The sequence below is a fragment of the Oryx dammah genome, unplaced genomic scaffold, assembly GCF_014754425.2.
Source record: "Oryx dammah isolate SB20612 unplaced genomic scaffold, SCBI_Odam_1.1 HiC_scaffold_11, whole genome shotgun sequence".
NCBI classification, from domain to species: Eukaryota; Metazoa; Chordata; class Mammalia; order Artiodactyla; family Bovidae; genus Oryx; species Oryx dammah.
Window position 1 is genome coordinate 35641989 of NW_024070195.1, and position 21595 is coordinate 35663583.

Here is a 21595-nt window from a genome sequence, read left to right on the forward strand (position 1 = left end):
TCAGCCCGTATGGTATGCAGGAAATATTTATTTCATGAGTGATTGAACTGAACTGAAGGTTAAGAAACTGATTTTGACGAGAAAGGAAAAGTTAATAAAAGAAGGAAATCTAAATAATACGCTCTCATGTTAAGATTCAATAGGAAATGATAGACAGTGACATTAAAATTGAATTGGGTACCTTTAAAAGTTCATTTGAAGAGTGTGTATTCAATTTTTTGTTTTGTTTTGCCATTAACCAGGATGCCAGTTTGCATTTGTGTCAAAGTTAATACCAGTAATTTTGAAGGTTCACTTATAAATTTATATTTCAGTCTTACCGCTAGGATTCTGGTTGCCTTGGATAGTCGATGCAAAAAAAGAGTGTGTTCAGCAAGGCATTTTGTTGCCGTTGGGTGAGGAAGCATTTAATGATCTTGTGGGATAGTGAGAAAACCGGGGGCCCAGCTGAAAAGACTCTCATAGCCAAATTGAGATTAGTGAGCATCAGAAATGAAACAGCAGGGGATTCCCTGGTGGTCTAGTGGTTACAGCTCTGGGCTACTGCAGGGGGTGCAGGTTCCATTGCTGGGGGTGTGAGTTCGATCCTTCATCAGAGAACTCAGATCCCACATGCTGCAACATGTGGTGTTAATGGTGTTAGTCGCTGAGTTGTGTCCGACTCTTTGTGACCTCATAGACTGTAGCCCTCCAGGCTCCTCTGTCCATGGGATTTTCCAGGAAAGAATACCAGAGTGGGTCACTATTCCCTTCTCCAGGGGATCTTTCAGACCCAGAGATCAAACCTGGGTCTCCCACCCTCCCCCTCAAAATAGCAGCCTGTCTTATCAAGACAAATTGATAGACAAATATAATTATATTCAAAATGGAAGAAGAGAATATCTTTTTCTTTATGGATAGTAAGTGCTATATATAGGTTGGGTTTTTTCCCCTGATTAAAAAAAAGGTTCATATTTAACTGCAAGGATGTTTGAAAGTGGGTAGAAGGGTTCTCATGCCCAAAGCCTAGAATAGTCACTGTCAACAAGGCTGATAAAACTACCCCCTACCCCCCATTATCAGGATGGCTTTGTCAGGTTATTCAGGCTGCTGGCTCTCTGATGAGCACTTCTCTACCCTGGTCTGAGTTGAGATGCTGCAGCCAGATTTCTCCTCTGTCAACAGGGGGACTAGCGGGGACCGAGCGCTGGAGGAAGGGACAGGGTTGCGTCTTCCTGTTTGAGTCTGTTCCTGTGAGTGTTGCCCAAACAATGCATTTCAACTGGGGCAAGAGCAGTGGTTCCAGTGTGCAGTTATTTGTGCTCCTGGTAACAGTCCTGTGGAGGCAGTCTGAGGTTGGAAAAGAATTTCCAAATACAGAGCATTTCAGAGGGGAGTGAGTTTATTAAGAACAAAGAGCAGAGATACTGTGGGTACTGGGAGCGCAGCGGGCCGACCTCCTGACAGGGGAGAGCTGACCACTTTCGTTGGTTAGTAGATGATTTTTATAGCCTCAAGACAAAATTCCTGCTGGAAGGATGGCGTTTAGTTGACTCTTTAGGGCAAAGTCGGACACGACTTAAGTGACTGAAGACGCATGCACATAGGGTGCTTTAGGGTAACTACCCGGGTGAGCATTTTTGCGTAATTTGGGGTCAGGAAGCCTGTTGGTGATGATCAGGGGGGCTTTTGGCAATGGTTACAAAGGGGCTAAGTCAGCTTCGGAGGTGACCTTGCTTCTGGGCTCTATTTCTGTGGCCTTGGTACAAGGTCTCACATCTGTGGCCTTGGGGTGTGCGTGCACGCTAAGTCACTTCAGTTGTGTCTGACTCTTTGTGACCGTATGGACTACATCCTGCCAGGCTCCTCTGTCCAAGGGATTCTCCAAGCAAGAATATTGGAGTAGGTTGTTATGCCCTCCTTCAGGGGGTCTTTCTGACCCAGGGATTGAACCCAAGTCTCCAGCAGCTCCTGCACTGCAGGCTGATTCTTTACCATCTGAGCCACCAAGGAAGGCCTTGGGGGCAGGGCTCAACAAGTCTCATTGGGCCTCTTCAGAAACACCAGCACCAGAATTCAGAGACCTGGGTCCTGGACCCATAGGCCCTCTGTTGATCTTTTTGGCTCATACACATTCTCATTGTTAAAAGATGTCACACATATATTCTAGCTAGGTTAGAACAGTTATGTGATTAACCAATCCATGTTAAGAAAGAAACTGTTACCTTATCCCATTGTGAAGATTGGAACCTATTGACATGGGCCAGTGACTTACTTACTAAAGTAGAAAAAGAACCCAACCAGAATAATATTTACACAGGCTTTCAGAATAGTACTAAAAATAATGTTTGAAGAATAAAACCAAAAAGACTCATGGTACCTTAAAAATAAACCCTCCTGGTGCTGGGGCCTCTGAAGGAGGACCTTTGAACTGAACCTTAATAAAATGAAAAGAGATCCTATGTCACAAGTCCCAAGACTATTTAATGAGAAGCCATAAGACAGTAGCTTGTTGGGAGAAGTAGTTTGAGAATTTAAAATCCTGGCTGCAGGAAAGTTAGGACTCCATACTGCAGGGGGCCCAGGTCTCATCCCTGGTCAGGGAACTAAGATCTTGCAAGTCATATGATGAAGCTTCACCCATGGCCTCCTGAAAAAAGAAAGACAGAAAAAATAATGGATGGGTCACTGAACTCTTCAGAAAAACAGTGGGTTAAAAAATGAGAGGATACTTTATGTTCTGTTTACTTCAAGTACACAAAGCGATCAGACAGGTCGAGAAAGACTTCTCTCATTTAAATGCACTCAGGTGCTGCCTCTAGTTAGGACATCATGAAGGAGCCATCACTTTCCTGTGATACTCAAGTTTAGTTAGAAATCCTTCTCGGGCTATTTAATGAAAAGTTCCCAAAAGAGAAACAGAGAAATGAGAACCAGAGGACAGAAACAAAACCAGCAGATAGTAAAGTGCTGCTGCTGCTAAGTCGCTTCAGTTGTGTCCGACTCTGTGCGACCCCATAGATGGCAGCCCACCAGGCTCCCCCGTCCCTGGGATTTTCCAGGCAAGAACACTGGAGTGGGTTGCCATTTCCTTCTCCAATGCATTAAAGTGAAAAGTGAAAGTAAATTCGCTCAGTCGTGCCCGACTCTTCGCAACCCCATGGACTGCAGCCTACCAGGCTCCTTCGTCCATGGGATTTTCCAGGCAAGAGTGCTGGAGTGGGGTGCCATTGCCTTCTCCGAGTAAAGTGCTAACCCATCAATATTTACCTTAGACGTAAATCATTGTCACACCCTTACAAAAGACACAAAGTGGATAAAACATCACAATCCAGGTAGATACTGCTTGTAAGAATCTCACTTCAAAGACAACGACTAGGTAAGTTGAAGGGAAAAGGATGGAACAAGATATAGAAACGTGAATTTTTTAAAAAGCAGAAGTGGCTACATTAATAGGACTTCCCTGGTGGCTCAGGCAGTAAAGAATCTGCCTGTACTGGAGAAGTCGTGGGTTTGATTCCTGGGTTGGGAAGATCCCCTGGAGAAGGGAACGGCTATCTACTCCAGTATTCTTGCCCAGAGAATTCCATGGACAGAAGAGCCTGGCTATATCAATATCTGATTAGACTTCAGAGCAAAGAAAAGAGCTAGAGACAAAGAGAGCCATTTTATATGATAAAAGCACCAATCAACCTGGAAGACTTAATGATCTTGTAAGAATATACAGCTAATAACAGAACCTCAAAGGACATGAAGCAAAAACTAATGGAAAAAAAAAAAGGTTTCTCTTAATCTTCCAGGAATTTGACCCTGAACACTGACCCTGAACCCTGAAAGTAGGCAGACACAAAAAATTGGCATGTGCTGTAGTATTCATTTAGGTCCAGAAGACACATCTTGTAAGAGGGATCTGTTAAATTAACTCTGCAAATCTGACTCATCCTTGTAAAAATCAAATAGACGCCCTGCTGAGTCAGAAAATTTCAAAATCTCTCTTCTTTCCCTCCCTGTGGGCCAGACAAATAAAACAAATAGTGCTTCTGGCAGATTTCAATCCAAGTGCAGTTGCAAACCTGGTTTCTGATATCATTTATAGAACCAAGAATAGAAAAAAAAATTTAGCAAAATGTTAACTACCATGATCTCTGCAGGGTGTAATAGTAGGATTTAAATTTCTTCATTATTGTTGATGTCTTAGAAGTTGCTGCATTCAACAGTTTTAATTTAAAATGTTTAAGTTAACCTTAGAGGTTTTTTTTTTTTTTTTGCTTTTATAATTTGCAGACATGATAGTACTTTTTTGCTGCTTTCATACTTGAATAGCAATCAGCTTTTGTATACAATTCTGGAGGCAGATTTTCTTTACACATCATCCCACTGTGTCTCAGGATTTGTTACTCAGTAGAAGAAATTCCAGTCCCACTCAGTTCAATCCTTTTGAAGGAATCAAGTTTTCTTTTCCTGTTTGTTTAGCAGCAGGAGCTTTTATTTAAATTTAAAATTTCTCACCTGGAAACTGTCCAGTCTTGATTTTTCTTCATGAATGTTTCCTTGCCAATGTAAAAAATTCTCTCAACTTCCAATTTCAGATATCTTTTCAGATCTTGAGAGTAGGTCTCTTTGTTTCTAATTTTTATGGAAGTGTAGTTGATTTACAATGTTGTGTTAGTTTCTTGTACACAGTGAAGTGATCCATGATCCAGTGTATATATAATTTTTCAGATATGTATATATATATTTTCAGATTCTTTTTCGTTACAGTTTATTACAAAATATTGAATGTAGTTCCCTATACTATACAGTAAGACCTTCTTTAAAAAAATCTATTTTATATATAGTAGTTTGTATCTACTAATCCCAAACTCCTAATTTACCCCTCCCTCCCCTCTTTTCCCCTTTGGTAACCGTAAATTTGTTTTCTACGTCTGCAAGTCTATTTTTGGTTTTGTAAATAAGTTCATTTGTATCATATTTTAGATTCCACATATGGGTGAGATCATATGGTATTTGTTTTTGTCTGACTACTGCAGGTAGTATGATAATCTCTAGGTCCATTGCAGTTGCTGCAAATAGCATTATTTCATCCTTTATTATGGCTGAATAATATTCCTATATATTTGCATATATACCACATCTTCTTTATCCATTCATCTGTTCGTGAACATTTAGGTTATTTCCATATTTTGGACATTGTAATTAGTGCTGCTCTGAACATTGGGGTACTTGTATCTTGGAAAGTGTTTTTATTTAATATACACTTTAAATCTTGTTTATGATCCACTGTCCCATGTTAATCTTCAAGGACATTTCTTATTTGTAGATGATCTGTAGATTGGATTTCTATGCTTTGTCCTCTAATATATTTCTTAGCTCTTTAACGTGTCCTATTCATTTTACATTTGGGATTATTTCTGAAGTGAATCTTTTCTGTTATTGACTTTTCACACTGTCAAATCTGCCTTTCATTGCTTCTAGTAAGGAAGATTTGGATTTCTTTCTTCTCTTTTCACTGTCTTGTACTATATTATCCTGCATCTTTTCTGGTCTATGAATGAGCTCAGTCTTGGATCCCTATGTTGTCCTTGACGTCTGGAGCCAAGATAACCAGTGATGAAACACAGCATCAGACTCAGCACCTCCCAGCAATGGCATAACATCCTGTTGTGCAACTTTCTGGAGCCTCTGGGGTGGAGTGTCCCTCTGTAGCTGTGCCAGGAGCCACAGAACAGCTGGAGTCGGTGTACATGAAGGATGAGGAAGGCCAGGCTCTGGGGACTGCTCTGGATGCTCTTCATCCCAGGTAAGATGCGGAGGAGGCGTGAGCAGGTGAGCTCTCCACCCAGGACCTGGGGTTGGGGCCAAGCCCTCCACAAGAAAGGTCTCCCGTTTTCTCTGAAGCTCTGTGGGGTGTGGCCACCCAAGACAGAGCCATCCAGTAGATATGCCACACTGGGTTTCTCCACCCAGACTTAAAAGAATCAGGAGAACACACAGGGCCTGAGAACAGAACTAAACGGGGCGGGTTAGGGAAGCAAGATGCCTGGGCCTTTTGATGTTGGCAGGGACATGCAAAACCCCGAGTGGGAAACTAATAGTAGAGAAAACTCTCACCTTGACATGACCTAAGGGAATTTTGTTTTTGAGTTTGACATTTTTTTCCCTTTATATTCCGTCATGGTGCTTTGGATGTTGAAAGAAGTGTTAGTCACTCAGTTGTGTCCACCTCTTTGTGACCCCATGTCTATCCATGGGATTCTCCAGGCAAGAATACTGGAATGGGTTGCCATTTCCTTCTCCAGGGGATCTTCCCCACCCAGGGATAGAACCTGGGTCTCTCACATTGAAGGCAGACTTTTTACCAACTGAGCCACCAGGGAAGCCTAACCCCCAAAGACATAGTCCATTCAATAAATACCTCCCAGTGGCCAAGCATGGGCCAGGAGACCTGCTATTGCTGAGGACGCAGACGTGCACAGGAGAAAAGCGCCCGTTTTCACAGAGGCCGTGATCCCAGGGCCCTGAGGCTCTGCTGCTCGGGCTGCGCAGCGTTGCTGAGGCCCTTCTCTCCTCCTCCTGCCTAGCTCACACCTTCACTAGTGGAAGCACTTGGAGCTTTGGTGGTTCCTGCTCCCAGTCCTCAGGAATACATTGAGAAAATAACCAGAGAAGGGGAGCATATCAACAAGGAGTTAGAAGAAAGGTTTGCTTTGGAAAGACAGAAAGGATTCTAGGGAGAGGATGTTTTCCGGGGACCCAGTGCCTTGAGCAAAGTCTTGGTTAATCACCTGGTAGAGCCTGCACACCAGGGTTACCCCGGGATTCCTTGGAGCTGGGGTGATGATCCAGATGGGGTACATGGGAGTGTGGTTCCCATGGACCAGTGCACTTCCTTTTGTCTTTTCTTTCTTTTCTTTTCAGTTTGTTTTCATTTTGCAGTGGAGGTTGTGTTTATTTATTGATTTATTTTTAGTTTTACTCATTTACTTGCCCGCACGGGGTCTTCGTTGCGGCGCGTGGGCTCTCTCTAGTTGGGGTGAGTGGGGGCTGCTCTCTAGTTGCAGTGCATGAGCTTCTCATTGCGGCGGCTTCTCTTGTTGCAGCTCACGGGTTCTGGAGCACAGGTTCAGTAGTTGCGGTGTATAAGAGTGCTTGCCCCTTGGCATGTGCTATCTCCCTGAAGCAGGGATGGAACCCGTGTCCCTGCATTGGCAGACCGACTCCCAACCCCACTGGACAACCAGGGAAGTCCCTCCTTGTGTCTTATTCATGTTTTTCCAAAGGAGAACTGGGAGAAGATGGAAGGTTGAAGACTGAGAGGAAACCAGTGTTTTTTTTTTTTTCCCACTGAGTCCCATCAGGGTAGATTAGGGTGTAACATAAAAGCTCCTTCTAGACCCTGTATCCTGGGGAATAGAATTATTAGTCAGCTATTCTCATTTGGGTTGTCACTGGCTTTAATCCCAACTAGACAGCTGCTTTGGGCAATCTAGCTCAGAGGTTGAGAGCTGATTCTAGAGTTTTCCCTGGTGGCTCAGACAGTAAAGAGTCTGCCTGCAGTGCCGGGGACCCAGGTTCTAATCCATGGGTCGGAAATATCCCCTGGAGAAGGAACCAGCAACCCACACCAGTATTCTTGCCTGGAAAAATCCCAAAGATGGAGGAGCCTGACAGGCTACAGTCCATGGGGTCACAGTTACTGCTAAGTGTTTAAGACACTCTCTCATTTAATCTTTATAACTTATAAGTTGATACTACTATTATTCCTAGTTTAGAGACTAGGGTCGCCAAGAATCAGACACTTTCTAGAGTCTGACTATGAGGGTCTGAATCCTGACTTCCCGCATTTCTCCTGTGGGACCTTGGGCGAATCCCACAATGTGTGTGTGCGCTCAGTTGCATCCAACTCTTTGCAACCGCATGCGCGATAGCCTGCCAGGCTCCTCTGTCCATGGGATTTTCCAGGTAAGAATACTGGAGTGGGTTGCCATTCCCACTCCAGGGGTCTTCCCAATCCAGGGATCAAACCCATGTCTCTTGCACTGACAAGCAGATTCTTTACCACTAGGCCACCTGGGAAGCCCAAATCACATAATAACTTCTGGGTTATTAAATAAACTTTCTGTCCCCCAATTTCCTTGTCTTGAAACTAGGAAAAATAGCAGTATCAACTGATACGTTATAAAGATTAAATAAGAGAGAGTCTTAAACACTTAGCAGTAAGAGGTATTTGTTATTCTTTTTTACATTAATAATATAAAGAAGTCCTGTCTTGAAATGGTGCAGAAAGTGATGTACAGACTTCACTTCTGCGTTAGTTTCTCACTGTCTCCATTCACAAGAGGCTGGCAGGTTTGTGAGCAATCTGTCTCCTGTGACCCCTACTGTCTTGACCCGTCCGGGCAGTTATAACAAGATACCACAGTCTGGGTGGCTTATAAACAACAGAAATTTACTTCTCCCAGTTCTGGAGGCTGGAAATTCAAGGTCATGGTACCAGTATGATTGGGTTCTGGGGAAGGTCCTCTTCTGAGTTGCAGACTGACTACCAATTTCCCACTGTATCCTCATGTGGGGGAAGGGGCAAGGGAGCTCCCTGGAGCCTCATTACTAAAGGCACTAATCCTATTCCTGAGGGCAGAGCCCTTATGACCTAACTATCTCCACCTTGAAGTTTAAGATTTCAAAATACGAATTTTAGGGGACACTAGCATTTAGATTAGTAAAAGCAGCAATAATTGTAGGTAGTGGTAGCCTGACCTTAGTAATGGTAGGTGGATTGACTCACCACTATCCAGCCCATTATTTGGTTTTCCATGAAGGAAGGTATCTCAGGCCTGGATGGATAAACTATAGACCCTCAGTAAAGGGAGCCTTGCTGTGTCCAGTGGAAAACACAGACCTGGATCTTCAACTCTACTTGGCCCTCCCATCAGCAAGGATCCCTTGGACCAGACCAGAAATTCATGCCAATTCTAAGTTCAACATTCAAGAGTGTGATTGAAACTTTTGTCCCTATAATCCAGGGGTTCTCCGCCTTGGCACTATTGACATTATGGGTGGGTTAGTTTTTTCTCATGGGGGCTGGCCTGTGCACTGAAGGATGTTTAACATTTAACAACATCTCTGGCCTCTACCCATTAGATGCTATTAGCACCTCCTTGCTCCCAATGATGGGGCTTCCCTGGTAGCTCAGCTGGTAAAGAATCTGCCTGCAATGCAGGAGACCCCCTGGGTTGGGAAGATTCCCCTGGAGAAGGGATAGGCTATCTACTCCTGTATTCTTGGGCTTCCCTGGTGGCTCAAACAGTAAAGAATCCACCTGCAATGCGGGAGACTTGGGTTCGATCCCTGGGTTGGGAAGATCCCCTGGAGAAGGGAATGGCAACCCACTCTAGTATTCTTGCCTGGAGAATCCCATGGACAGAGGAGCCTGGTGGGTTATAGTCCACGAGGTCTCAAAGAGTTGGACATGACTGAGTGACTAAGCACAGCATAACTCCCAATTATAACAATCAAAAATATCTGCAGTCATTGCCCAATGTCCTCAGAGGGAAAATTGTCCCCAGTGGAGGACCACTGCTGTGACTCCTTGACATTCTGTAATATTTAGAACTCTTTTGGATGCAAGCAACATCCTATAGACCAATCAACACAGTAAGAAAGAGCAGCAGTCTCAACAGAGGATTCTGATTGGCCCAGCCTTAGTCATGTGCCTATTTCTAGGCCAATCAGCATGGCCAGGGTGGTGAGATTCTTTGGCTAAGTCTGTGTCTCTGTGCCCATCCTGGAGAATATGGGCAGCCCCATCAGTAAAGGTACGTAGGATGAGAAAGATGAGCACCCTGAGAAAGAGGTGATTTGCTACCCAAGGAAGGGAGAGGTGAAGACCACACCACCAGACATCAATGTCCACCATGTCCTCGAGATGGCTTCCTCGCCATTTTCCCAATAGTCTCTTGAACTGGTCTCTCTCCTCTTAGATGAAGTTCCTCTAGCAGTCACTTTCTGATAGTAACATCTCTTCACATCCACTTTGCACCCTGTCCCTGGTGGTCTAGTGGTTAGGATTCAGCAGTCTCATTCTGCACCCTGTACATCCTTCTCTATAATCTTTCCCTCCCGTCATGCCCCTGTCACTCATGGTCTTAGCACGTGTCCCATGCTCTGTCTCTATTTAGACAATTTCTTCCTCTCAAAAACAGCCATTTATGAAAGTTGATTTGCACAAATCATACACAGTCTAACTTTTGTGGTCAAAATCAATCAAACAAACAAACCAAATGAACCCCTACCCCTCAAAACTACTTGCAGTGATAAGATCTGGGGTCTAATGCTAACTTGCAGGGAAAGCTGCATCTTCTCTGGAGACCTTGAGGATCTTGTCTGAAAATTAGGTGATTTAACAAGAAAGAAAGGTGGTTCCTCTCTCTCTCTTTTTTTTTTTTTCCCAAAGAGAAGGAAGCTATTCCTCACAGAGCCTAACTCAAATTCTCTGCTTACAGAAATCCAAGCTGCCGCTCAACTATACGAGGAGAAGTGTACTCTAGCAGAGGGGCAGACCTTGAAAGTGAGCTGTCCTACCAATACCAACATATATTCCAACAGCCAGAAGGCTTGGCAGAGGCTGAAAAATAACGGGGAGGTCCAGACACTGGCAATCACAGAGGGGTCCAGTCAAGTCCAGATGGGGAAGTACTTCCTAGAAGACATCCCCAGTGAAGGGATGTTGCAAATCCAAATGACCAACCTTCAAGTGGAGGACTCAGGACTGTACCGATGTGTGATCTTGGGACCCAGCGACCCCATCATCCTGTTCTACCCAGTCCGCCTGGTGGTGACCAAGAGTGAGTGACCTGCGGGTGGGTGGTAGAGGGTGGGAGAGCCAGATCAGGCCGGGTGCAACAGTGGTGGGAGCACCAGTAGGGCTGTGGCTCAGGATTTCTAGAAGCTTATGATTTTGCTCCTTGTTTCTAGAAGCTCCTTGTTTCTCATCTGAGGTCCTTGACAGACATTTGGTCTAATGGTAAGAAGGGATTGCATCTCATTCTTTGTATGGGATTCCTCTTTGGGAGCAGAACCTAACATACTGTGCTATTGTAGGAAGTGGGATATGGTGAAAGGTGAGTGATGGACTTGGGACACTTTACTCTCAAGCTTCAGGTCTTCATGTAGAAGTAATTTCCTTGAGAAGCCTCTGTGAGTCACCCTCCCTTCCTAAGGATACATCTGAGGTCCCTCCTGGGTGCTTCCAAAGCAGTGGTCCTCAGACCTTAAGTGGGCACATACCACCTGGGGGTCTTATTTTAAATGTAATACGTCTAGGATGGGACCTAGATTCTGCATTTCCAGCTTCTTCACAGAAAATGCTGACGCTGCTGGTCCATGGCATCTGTTTTGAGTAGCAAAGCACCAGGGCTCACTTGGTGCTCTCTTCATAGACAGCTCTATCTCACTGGATGAAGTAGTGGCCAGTTTCCTTAACTGTCTCCCCTATTTATCTTTGAGAACCTTGAGGAAATAATCTGTGCCTTATTCGACTCTATATCTCTAGCAACTGATGAAGTGCCTAGCATATAGTAGGGCCTTCACAGATGTTGACTGGATGAATTAAGGAAAGCAGATTAGAACGGGGGCAGATTCAAGTTCCTAGGCCCTGTGGAGCCCATATCTAAGGAAGACAAGACATATCTGCACTATATTAATGAAAGATAACTTGCAAAGCAATATGCCACAGGTACAGGTGCGTGCAAGGCAGAGAGAATGGTATAAGATAATCAGGGAATTGTTCTTGAAGAAGGGCACGTATGGATTGGTGAAGAATGGCAGGCAAGTGCATTTCCAATAACATGAATAGCCTGGAAATACCTTCCTTCTTCCTTATCTCCCTCCCTCCTTCTTTCCTTTTCCCCATCTCTGACCCAAGCAATGTCACACTATTTCTTTATTAAAATTAAAAGCAAAAGGAAACCTTGGTTCATGAGTGGCCATGTTCATTTCCCTCCTCAGTTCCATTTACTCTACCACTCATCCTTCCAGCTATCCATCATCTGTCCAACCATCCAATGTGCTTTCTTGCAGATTCTTTGGGAACCCCTAACTCAGATGAGTATCCTTGCCAGATCTCTGCTCAGAATCCCACCCTACCTCCTGTCACCACCAAGCTCCGTCCCAGGCCCAGGCCCAGGCCCACGCCCAGGCCCGTGACCCAACTCGTCCCCACATCAGCTGATAGGCTCTCCTCTCCTGGCTTCACAGTCACTCCCACAAATGTGACACACATCACCAGGTATGGTTTCCAGGTCTCTGGGCCCTTGGATCGGACACCAAGTCCTTTGATTCCCAGTCCATGTGCTGAGAGGGTGTGGGGAGTGAGGGATGGGGGAGGGTAGAGGGCAGGGTGGGTTTGAGTCCTCTCGGTCCGGTGGACCTTCCCAGGGGCAGAGGGAGTGTGCTGGTGCTGGAGAGAGGAGGAGGCTCTTGGAGGCAATACGAGGCTGCCATTCTACCCACCGTTTCCCTCTGTGTTTGCTTCTTGCATGTCAGGGGGTAAGAAGAGGGAAATGGCTCTATGCTGAATTTCAAGGGCTCAGCAAACCCCTAATGGTGTAGTGGGAAAAGAGACTCTGGATTCTAATGTCAGCCAGATCGACTGAAAGTGTAATTTCAGGCCACTCAGGATTCTTCCCTGGCTTCAGTTTCCTTGTTTCTATGGTTGGGGTTGGAGGGGGTAGGGGAGGGTAGAAAAAAAAATCTGAGCTGGAATCCATAATCTAGCCCAACAGCTCTGAGCAAGTGAGGTGAATTAGGATATCCTGGAGCTTTAGCTTTTATTTGGCTTGTTTTATTTATTTATTAAAAAAAATTTTTTTGAATGCACCCTGCAGCATGTGGGATCTCAGTTTCCCAAACAGGGATGTAACCAGCATCCCCTCCACTGCAAGGCAGAGTCTTGATCACTGGACCACTGGGGAAATCCCTGGGTTGTTTTCAGTGCTGATGCATGTGACCTCTGCAGACCAAAAGGATTAGAATTTCTGGAGGTGGGGCTGGTCTCAGTAGTTTTTATAAGATCTTCAGGACTCTTAAAATATGCAGGCAAAGCTAAGAATCATGACCTTTGCATGCTCACCCTTTTATACAGTTTATTATTAAATGTTGATTTATCTTAGAGTGTTTATCACTAAATGTTGACTTAGCAGAGAAAGAAATATTCTTCCATATTCCTACCAATCTAATGTGTCTTTTCTTGTCCATCTTCTCTTCTAGCTTTTATTCATGCTTGGATATATTTTAATGTGGCATTAATTCTAATTATACACATTTTCATTATTTTTTCTTGGCTAAAACTATTCTTCAGTGTTGCTCCCTAGTCTTTGTAGTCAGAATTTCAGCATACTTTTCTATCAATAGAAAGCCATTGCTCACATAATTCTTTGCCTGTTTTCAGACACTGAGATTATTTTCATTTTTTTGTAGTATTGATAACTTTGAGATGAACATATATTTGTAGATGTCCTTTTCTTCTTTTAAATTGTTCACTCAAAATAAATTCCTTTAAAAGAAGCCCAACATTTATACTGTTCTCTGTGTGTCTTTGCATGCTCAGTTTTGTCCAACTCTTTGTGAGCACATGGACTGTAGTCTGCCAGGCTCCTTTGTCCATGGAATTCTCCAGGCAAGACTACTATGGTGGGTTACCATTTCCTCCTCCAGGGAGTCTCCTGACCTAGAGATTGAACCTGCATCTCCTGCACTGGCAGGTGGATTCTTTATCACAGAGCTACCAGGAAAGCCATTTTCCTCTATACATACTGCCAATTTGTTTCCCAAAGGTTGGAAACAATTTGAAGTGAGATCCACAATGCGGAAGAGAAGCAGTGTCACTACAGAGCACTGGTATTTAAAAAATATATCTGTCAAAATAGATGTGATGCTGAAAGCTCAAATTCTGTGTATTCTGGTGCCAAATCAAATCTCAAAGACAGTTTTGGGTGAAGTAAAGGAGTAGCTTTGTCGCTTTGCTAGGCAAAGGGGGCCACTGTGGGCTAAAGTTCTCAAAACTATGTGTTGCAACTTGGGGAAGATAGTGACAAGTTTTGTAGTAATTGTTCAGAGAGAGTGTGATCAGCTCATGAACATTCTTCTGATGGGCTGGTGGTGACATAAGTAGGAGTCAGCATCCTTATCCTTCAGGTCCAACTGGTCTAAGGTCTACATGCTTGTGAGTGGCAGACCATCATTAATCTTCATTAACTTCTACCACCTGGAGGGGGTTTCAGTATCTGCACAACAGCTCAAAGATATTGTCTGTATCCACTGATGAGGAATCACAAGCTGAAATCAAGACTGCTAGGAGAATATCAACAACCTCAGATATGCAGATGATATCACTCTAATGGCAGAAAGAGAAAGTAAAGAGCCTCTTGATAGGGGTAAAGAGGAGAGTGAAAAAGCTGGCTTAAAACTCAACACTCAAAAAACTATCATGGCTTCCAGTCCCATCACTTCAAATGACAAATAAATGGGGAAAAAGTGAAAACAATGGGAGATTTTATTTTCTTGGGATCCCAAATCACTGCAGATAGTGACTGCAGTCACAAAACTAAAAGACACTTGCTCCTTGGAAGAAAAGCTATGACCAACCTAGACAGCACATTAAAAAGCAGAGACATCATTTTGCTCTGTATAGTCTTTGCATCACATAGGTCTGTATAGTCAAAGCTATGGTTTTTCCAGCAATCATGTATAGATGTGAGAGTTGAACCATAAAGAAAGCTGAGCACCAAAGAATTGATGCTTTTGAACTGTGGTGCTGGAAAAGACTCTCGAAAGTCCCTTGGACAACAAGGAGATCAAACCAGTCAATTCTATAAGAAATCAACCCTGAGTATTTGTTGGAAGGACTGATGCTGAAGCTGAAGCTCCAATACTTTGGCCACCTGATACAAAGAGCTGACTCTTTGGAAAAGACCATGATTCTGGGAAAGATTGAGGACAGGAGGAAGGGGCTGACAGAGAATGAGATGTTTGGGTGGCATCATTGACTCAATGGACACGAGTCTGAGCAAACTCTGGGAGAGAGTGAAAGGCAGGGAAGCCTGGCATGCTTCCATGGGGTTGCAAACAGTCAGACACAACTAAGTGACTGAATGACAACAATGATTGATGGGAAAACAGGACCTTGCTCGGAGGCTGCTCTTGACGTTTTCTCCCTGGTCTTGCATCCCCGGTTCAGTTCAGTTGCTCAGTCACGTCTGAGTCCGTGCAGCCCTATGACTGTAGCATGCCAGGCTTTCCTGTCCATCACCCACTCCTAGAGCTTGCTCAAGCTCATGTTCATCAAGTAGGTGATGCCATTCAACCATCTGATCCTCTGATGTTCCCTTCTCCTCCTGCCTTCAATCTTTCCGAGCATCAGGGTCTTTTCCAATGAGTCAATTCATCCCATCAGGTGGCCAGAGTATTGGAGTTTCAGCTTCAACATCAGTCCTTCCAATGAATATTCAGGACTGATTTCCTTTAGGATGAACTAGTTTGATCTCCTTGCAGTCCAAGGGGCTCTCAAGAGTCTTCCCCAACATCACAGTTCAAAAGCATCAATTCTTTGGTGCTCAGCTTTCTTTATGGCCCAACTCTCACATCCATACGTGACTGTTGGAAAAATCATAGCTTTGACTAGACAGACCTTTGTTAGCAATGTAATGTCTCTGCTTTTTAATGTCCTGTCTAGGTTGGTCACAGTTTTTCTTCCAAGGAGCAAGTGTCTTTTAATTTCATGGCTGCAGTCACCATCTGCCGTGATTTTGGAGCCCAAGAAAATTAAGTCTGTCACTGTTTCCATTGTCTCCCCATCTATTTGCCGTGAAGTGATGGGAATGGATGCCATGATCTCCATTTTTTGAATGTTGAGTTTTAGGCCAATTTTTTCACTCTCCTCTTTCACTTTCATTAAGAGGCTCTTCAGTTCCTCTTCGCTTTCTATCACAAGGGTGATGTCATCTCCATATCTGAGGTTATTGATATTTCTCCAGGTAATCTTGATTCCAGCTTGTGCTTTATCCAGTCTGGCATTTCGCTTGATGTTCTCTGCATAGAAGTTAAATAAGCAGAGTGACAATAGACAGCCTTGACGTAGTCCTTTCTCAATTTGGAACCAGTCTGTTGTTTCATGTCCGGTTCTAACTGTTCCTTCTTGACCTACATACAGATTTCTCAGGAGGCAGGTAAAGTGTATTCTCATCTCTTGAAGAATTTTCCACAGTTTGTTGTGATCCACACAGTCAAAGGCTTTGGCATAGTCAATAAAGCAGAAGTAGATGTTTTCCTGGAACTCTCTTGCTTTTTCTATGATCCAACAGATGTTGGCAATTTGATCTCTATTCCTCTGCCTTTTCTAAATCCAGCTTGAATATCTGGAAGTTCTCGGTTCATGTGCTATTGAAGCCTCACCTGGAAAACTTTGAGCATTATTTTGCTAGTGTGAGAGGTGAGTGCAATTGTGTGATAGTTTGAACATTCTTTGGCATTGCCTTTCTTTGGGATTGGAATGAAAACTGACCCTTTTCAGTCCTGTGGTCACTGCTGAGTTTTCCAAATTTGTTGGCATATTGAGTACAGCACTTTCACAGATGATGATCTTTTAGGATTTGCAATAGCTCAGCTGGAATTCCATCAGTTACACTAGCTTTGTTCATAGTGATGCTTCCTTATGCCCACTTGAATTCAACACTCCAAGATGTCTGGCTCTAGGTGAGTCATCACACCATCATGGTTATCTGGGTTAGGAAGGTCTTTTTTGCATACTTCTGTGTATTCTTGCCACCTCTTCTTAATATCTTCTGCTTCTGTTAGGTCCATTCCATTTCTGTCCTTTATTGAGCCCATCTTTGCATGAAATGTTCCCTTGGTATCTCTAATTTTCTTGAAGAGATCTCTAGTCTTTCCCATTCTATTGTTTTCCTCTATTTTTTGCATTGATCACTGAGGAAGTCTTTCTTATCTCTATTCTTTGGAACTGTGCATTCAGATGGGTATATCTTTCCTTTCCTCCTTTGCCTTTAGCTTCCCCTCCCTTCCCTAATTGACAACTGCTTGAATCTTCCCCTTGGGGCTCAGGGAAAGCCATGGAGGCTGAATGAAGGTTGTTTCCTACAATCAAAGAAATGTGGGAGACAAAAACCTTGTGCCCAGGAGCCCCACAGGACCCTGCATGGTATCAGACATGAGCTGGGACTTGCTTTCATCTATTACTGTGGACTTTGAGCTCCATAGGGTAGAGGCAGAGTGCCCTCTTCCCCTTCTGTTGTGCCTAAGTGTCTGGTACATAGTAGGAGATCATTAAAACATTTAAAATAAAACACATCTTTACAATAAATGCTATTCTTTTTTCTTCACTAATTTTCCAGAGTATAAACTGAGAGTGCAAACATTCACCCATATTCCTACTAAAGGCTATACATCCTTCATCTATTGACTTTATGTGTTTTAATTAACATGAACCATTCTATGTGTCAGAGTCCACTTGGGAAGGCAGAAGCCACTGAGCTGTTTGAAAAAGAGGGAATTTAGTGGAGGGAGCAGTTTGTCCAGGAGATGGAGGAGCAGAGGCACCTATCTGGGGTCAGAGGGTGTGGCACCTCAGAGGAAGCCGCTGTTACCCTGTCTTCGGAGGGTTCCATGGAGGCAGTCTGTGGAGAAAATCTTGTGCAAATGTTTTAGGAAGGGATCCCAGGAAAAATCATTCCTGGGGAGTGGGACTGGGAGGGAAGGAAACCTAGCAAAGGGTGCCATAACAAAGGCGAGTCCCACAGGGACTGAAGGGGCTTCTGGACATCACAGGAGTTGTCTGTCTGGAGAGGGGGCTGGGGAGCGGGAGCATTTGTACTCCCAGCACTCGGTGAGGGGCACAGGAATTCCCCAGCACTGTGGCTGGAGTGGCTTAGGGTGGGGTGGGATGGGGGTATCTGGCTGCCTGCATACAGCCTCAGAAAGGGATGCAACGCTTGCCCTTGAGAGTGGACATGTTCTAGGAGCTCTGTGCAAGAAAACGTTCCAGGGCTTGGAGGGGATAAGGCAGGGCACTGGCAGGAGACCCTTGGAGAGAGTACAGTTTGTGGAGCCCAGAGCTGGAACCTCCCTGGGCAGTAGGGCTGGAACCGGGCACAGGCTTGCACTGCAGGGGGCATAGCTGCAAGCCGGAGGGTCTAGAGAGGCACTGCCTTCCAGCCTCCGCCCCAGTCCCCAGCCAGGGCAGCCAGGGCTGAACTTGGCTGCCTCAGACATCAAGTTTCTGCAGATGCAAGACAGCGCTGCAGGCTGGGGGTAGATTTTAGCACAAAAGGACCTGTGCTGCTTTCTACAGCTGTTGTATCATTTCTCCCTTTGCAGGCTTGTACATTCAGGTTTAAGTTTTGCATAGGCAAACGTGCTGATTTTTAAATTATTGCTTTGTTTTATTCCTTAATTGTGTTTACCCTACTTCCTGGTGCCTTCTCTATTTTTTTCACTTTATTTTAATCTTAATCCATCGGTGAGGGGGGTGTTATTTTGCTATATGGTGTGAATGATAGAAGCAATGACTTTTTCTTACATTTTGCCACCCAGAAATCACAAGACTGTTTATTTACTAGACAATTCTTGCCTACCTTTTGGGCTGCTGCTTTCCTTAGATATGAATTCTTAACTATCCTTGGATCTATATCTGGACTTCTATTTGTTTCCCTGCTGTTTCTCTTTTCAACCTGGTGTCTCATCTCTATGGATTAGTTGTGCTATAACCTATTTCCACGGGCTTCCTAGGTGGCAGTAGTGGTAAAGAACCTCCCAGTGCAGGAGGCATAAGAGACACGGGTTTGATCCCTGGGTCAGGAAGATCCCCTAGAGGAGGGCATGGCAACCCGCTCCAGTATTCTTGCCTGGAGAATCCCATGGACAGAGGAGCCTGGAGGGCTACAATCTATAGTGTCGCAAAGAGTCAGACACAACTGAAGCAAGTGAACACACACACAACCTATTTCCGCATCTGCTGAGTCTGTACAAGCCAAGTTTCTCCATTCATTCACGTCCTTTTCTTACGGTACCTACTGATGTTTACCCAGGATTTTTAGAATCACGTTGCTGAGGTCTATGAAAATTCATGATGGGATTTTGATGAGGACTGGAATCTCAGTTTATAAATGAGGCCAGAGAGGTGAGGTGACTCTCCCAGGATAGGTCCTGATGCTGAGAATGGAAGCTAGCTTTCCTTACTCTGGGAGCCCTTGCTCTCTCTACTGCATCAAGGCAGGAAGGAGGCTTGTCCTCCTGTCCTTTCTCCCTGATGCCTTTTCTGAACTTGGACTCTGTGCTGTCTACTAAGTATATTTCTAATCAGTAGTTTTAGGTGATGGGACAAACTAGATGCATGTGACAGAGCCAGTCAGTATGGGGAAAGGAGGGATTGGGAGCAGATGAACCACGGGGTGTGAAAGCCTGTGACAGACACACGTGTGTGTGGGAGCATCCGTGTACAAAGCCACGCTCAGTCTTCTGTCTCCCCCAGGGCCCCTGGGATCAGCATCGTCATTCCCACAGCCTGTGGACTCCTGAGTAAGACCCTGGTCTTCATCGGTCTGTTTGCTGTCACGCAGAGATCATTTGCATCTTAGCCACAGGAATCCACAAGAATGACCTCCAACCTCCACCCGTGTCTGCCTGGCAGTTGTGCCTGAAGAGGGGTGTAAGGGGAAGAGGCGGGGGTCAGTGACATGAGCTGATCTGTAACTCAGGTGACTTCTAAGGCTCAGGATCCCACCTTCGTGGCCCTGCTAACTCCCCTCATTTAACTGATAACCTTGGGTGTGCTTTGTCCCCTCACAAGAGAAGATACGGCCCCACACCTGCACATTCCACTGGCAGCTCAGGGTTTGCATTAAATACAGACACTGCCTGGGACTTCCCTGGTGGCCCAGTGGCTAAGTCCGAGTTCCCAATGCAGGGGGCCCCCTGGGTTCCATCCCTGTCGGGGAACTAGATCCCGCTTGCTGCAATGAAGGTTGAAGATCCCACGTGCTGCAACTAAGACCTGGCACAGCCAAATAAATAAATAAGTAAATAAATATTAAAAAATGAAGACACTGCCTGATGCTTTTCACTGTCAAGGTCTGTGGGGGTCGTGAGGCACAGAGGCTATGGCTGCTAACTCTGCTCTGGTCCTCACCCTGGACTACAACATTTTGGCTTGAACTGGACAGAGTTCCCAGTACAGAAGCATCTTGTTCTCTCAGCTGCCAGGGCTGTCCTCTCCTCTAGAATCAGATGTTTCAGTTTCTCCCCTTCATTTATGGCCTTTTCCAACACTCCCAGAAGATTGTTGAAAACCATGGAGCAAAGAGAAGATGAGATGTCATGGTAAGAATTCCATATTTGAGAAAGGGGAACTGAGCTAACCAGAAGGGTGTATCCTGGGACAATACTGGGAGGATGAGATAGGATCCATGGCTTAGGACTGGTAAAGCAATATCATTTGTCTACGGTGTGCATTTATTGTGGGCATCAGTGGGGGTGCATCTGGCCACTGGATCCTCAGAACAACCCCACAAAGGCAGAGATCCATGCCTGGAATGAGACCACATGAGAAGGGCGTCACCACTTACTGGCAGGGACAAAAACTAGAGCTCCTTTACTGAAGACCAAGCGCTGCAAAGCCATATAGACCAGGACAACAGGGAGTCTGCTCTGTCTAAGTGCCTCTTCCTTGTATCACATGAGGGGCAGGGATGGTGGTGACCAGCTCTCGCCAGTTAGGCTCCTGGAGGTTGTCTCCCACATGCCCTGCTGGCACCATCCCCTGCCTTCCTCTGCCTCTCTCTCTGCCCCTACAGCTCCCCCTTCACTCTCAAGCTCATCCATGAAATAGGTATCCAGGCCCACCAACAGATTTAAATCAGTACTTTCTGATTTTCTACCTTTTCTGACTCTAAAGGGGAAGGGACCCCACTAGTGGTGAAGAGATGATGAGTCCTTCCATTCTTATTCAGGGATGGCCAAGGCCAAAGTTGTCTTAAATTCCCTGAGAGCAAACATATTCTACCACCCATGATCCATATTCTTACCATCAGGATGCCCTTCCCCTCCCTTTCTGAAACAGGTATCCTGAGAGCTAAGGTACAGTCTTCCCCTCCCTGAGCCCCCTGCCATCCTGTGAGGACTTCCTCACCAACCTGGGGACTGACCCCTCTGAGAATCATGCATTTGGCCACTTAGGTCAAGTCACATTTCTGTACCATAGATGCCAGGGAGAAGGGGCAGGAGAAATATCTTTCTCCATGCTCAGTAGAAGGGGAAGTAGAGTTCCGTGCCCCGTGAGACCCACACCTTGGGGCATATCCCCCAAATGGAAAGGGTATTGGGTGATGGAGAGCCAAAAGACGATGAATATCTATTACACAATTCCAAAGCTGGTAGAATTAAATGAGACAACCTGTGTAAAACATCTGGCACACAGCAGGACTGCAATCCTTGGAGTCACTCCTAATACCATTAAAACTGTGGTTTCTATGCTCATGTCTGGAGTGGAACTCAGGGAAACACATACCTTAGATTCAGGCAGAGCGCCTGAGGAACACTTCAGGGGCTA

General features: G+C 45.0%; 1 protein-coding gene across 1 annotated transcript; it reads left to right on the forward strand.

The window, feature by feature from the left end:
• Positions 1 to 5694: 5694 nt before the first annotated feature.
• TREM1 (triggering receptor expressed on myeloid cells 1) lies at positions 5695 to 19975 on the forward strand. The gene is made up of 4 exons (XM_040249722.1): positions 5695 to 5779; positions 10482 to 10823; positions 12058 to 12265; positions 19520 to 19975. Exons 1-4 carry the CDS (start codon positions 5731 to 5733, stop codon positions 19623 to 19625), a joined length of 705 nt encoding a protein of 234 aa, XP_040105656.1. The 5' UTR covers positions 5695 to 5730; the 3' UTR covers positions 19626 to 19975.
• The last annotated feature ends 1620 nt before the right edge of the window (positions 19976 to 21595 follow it).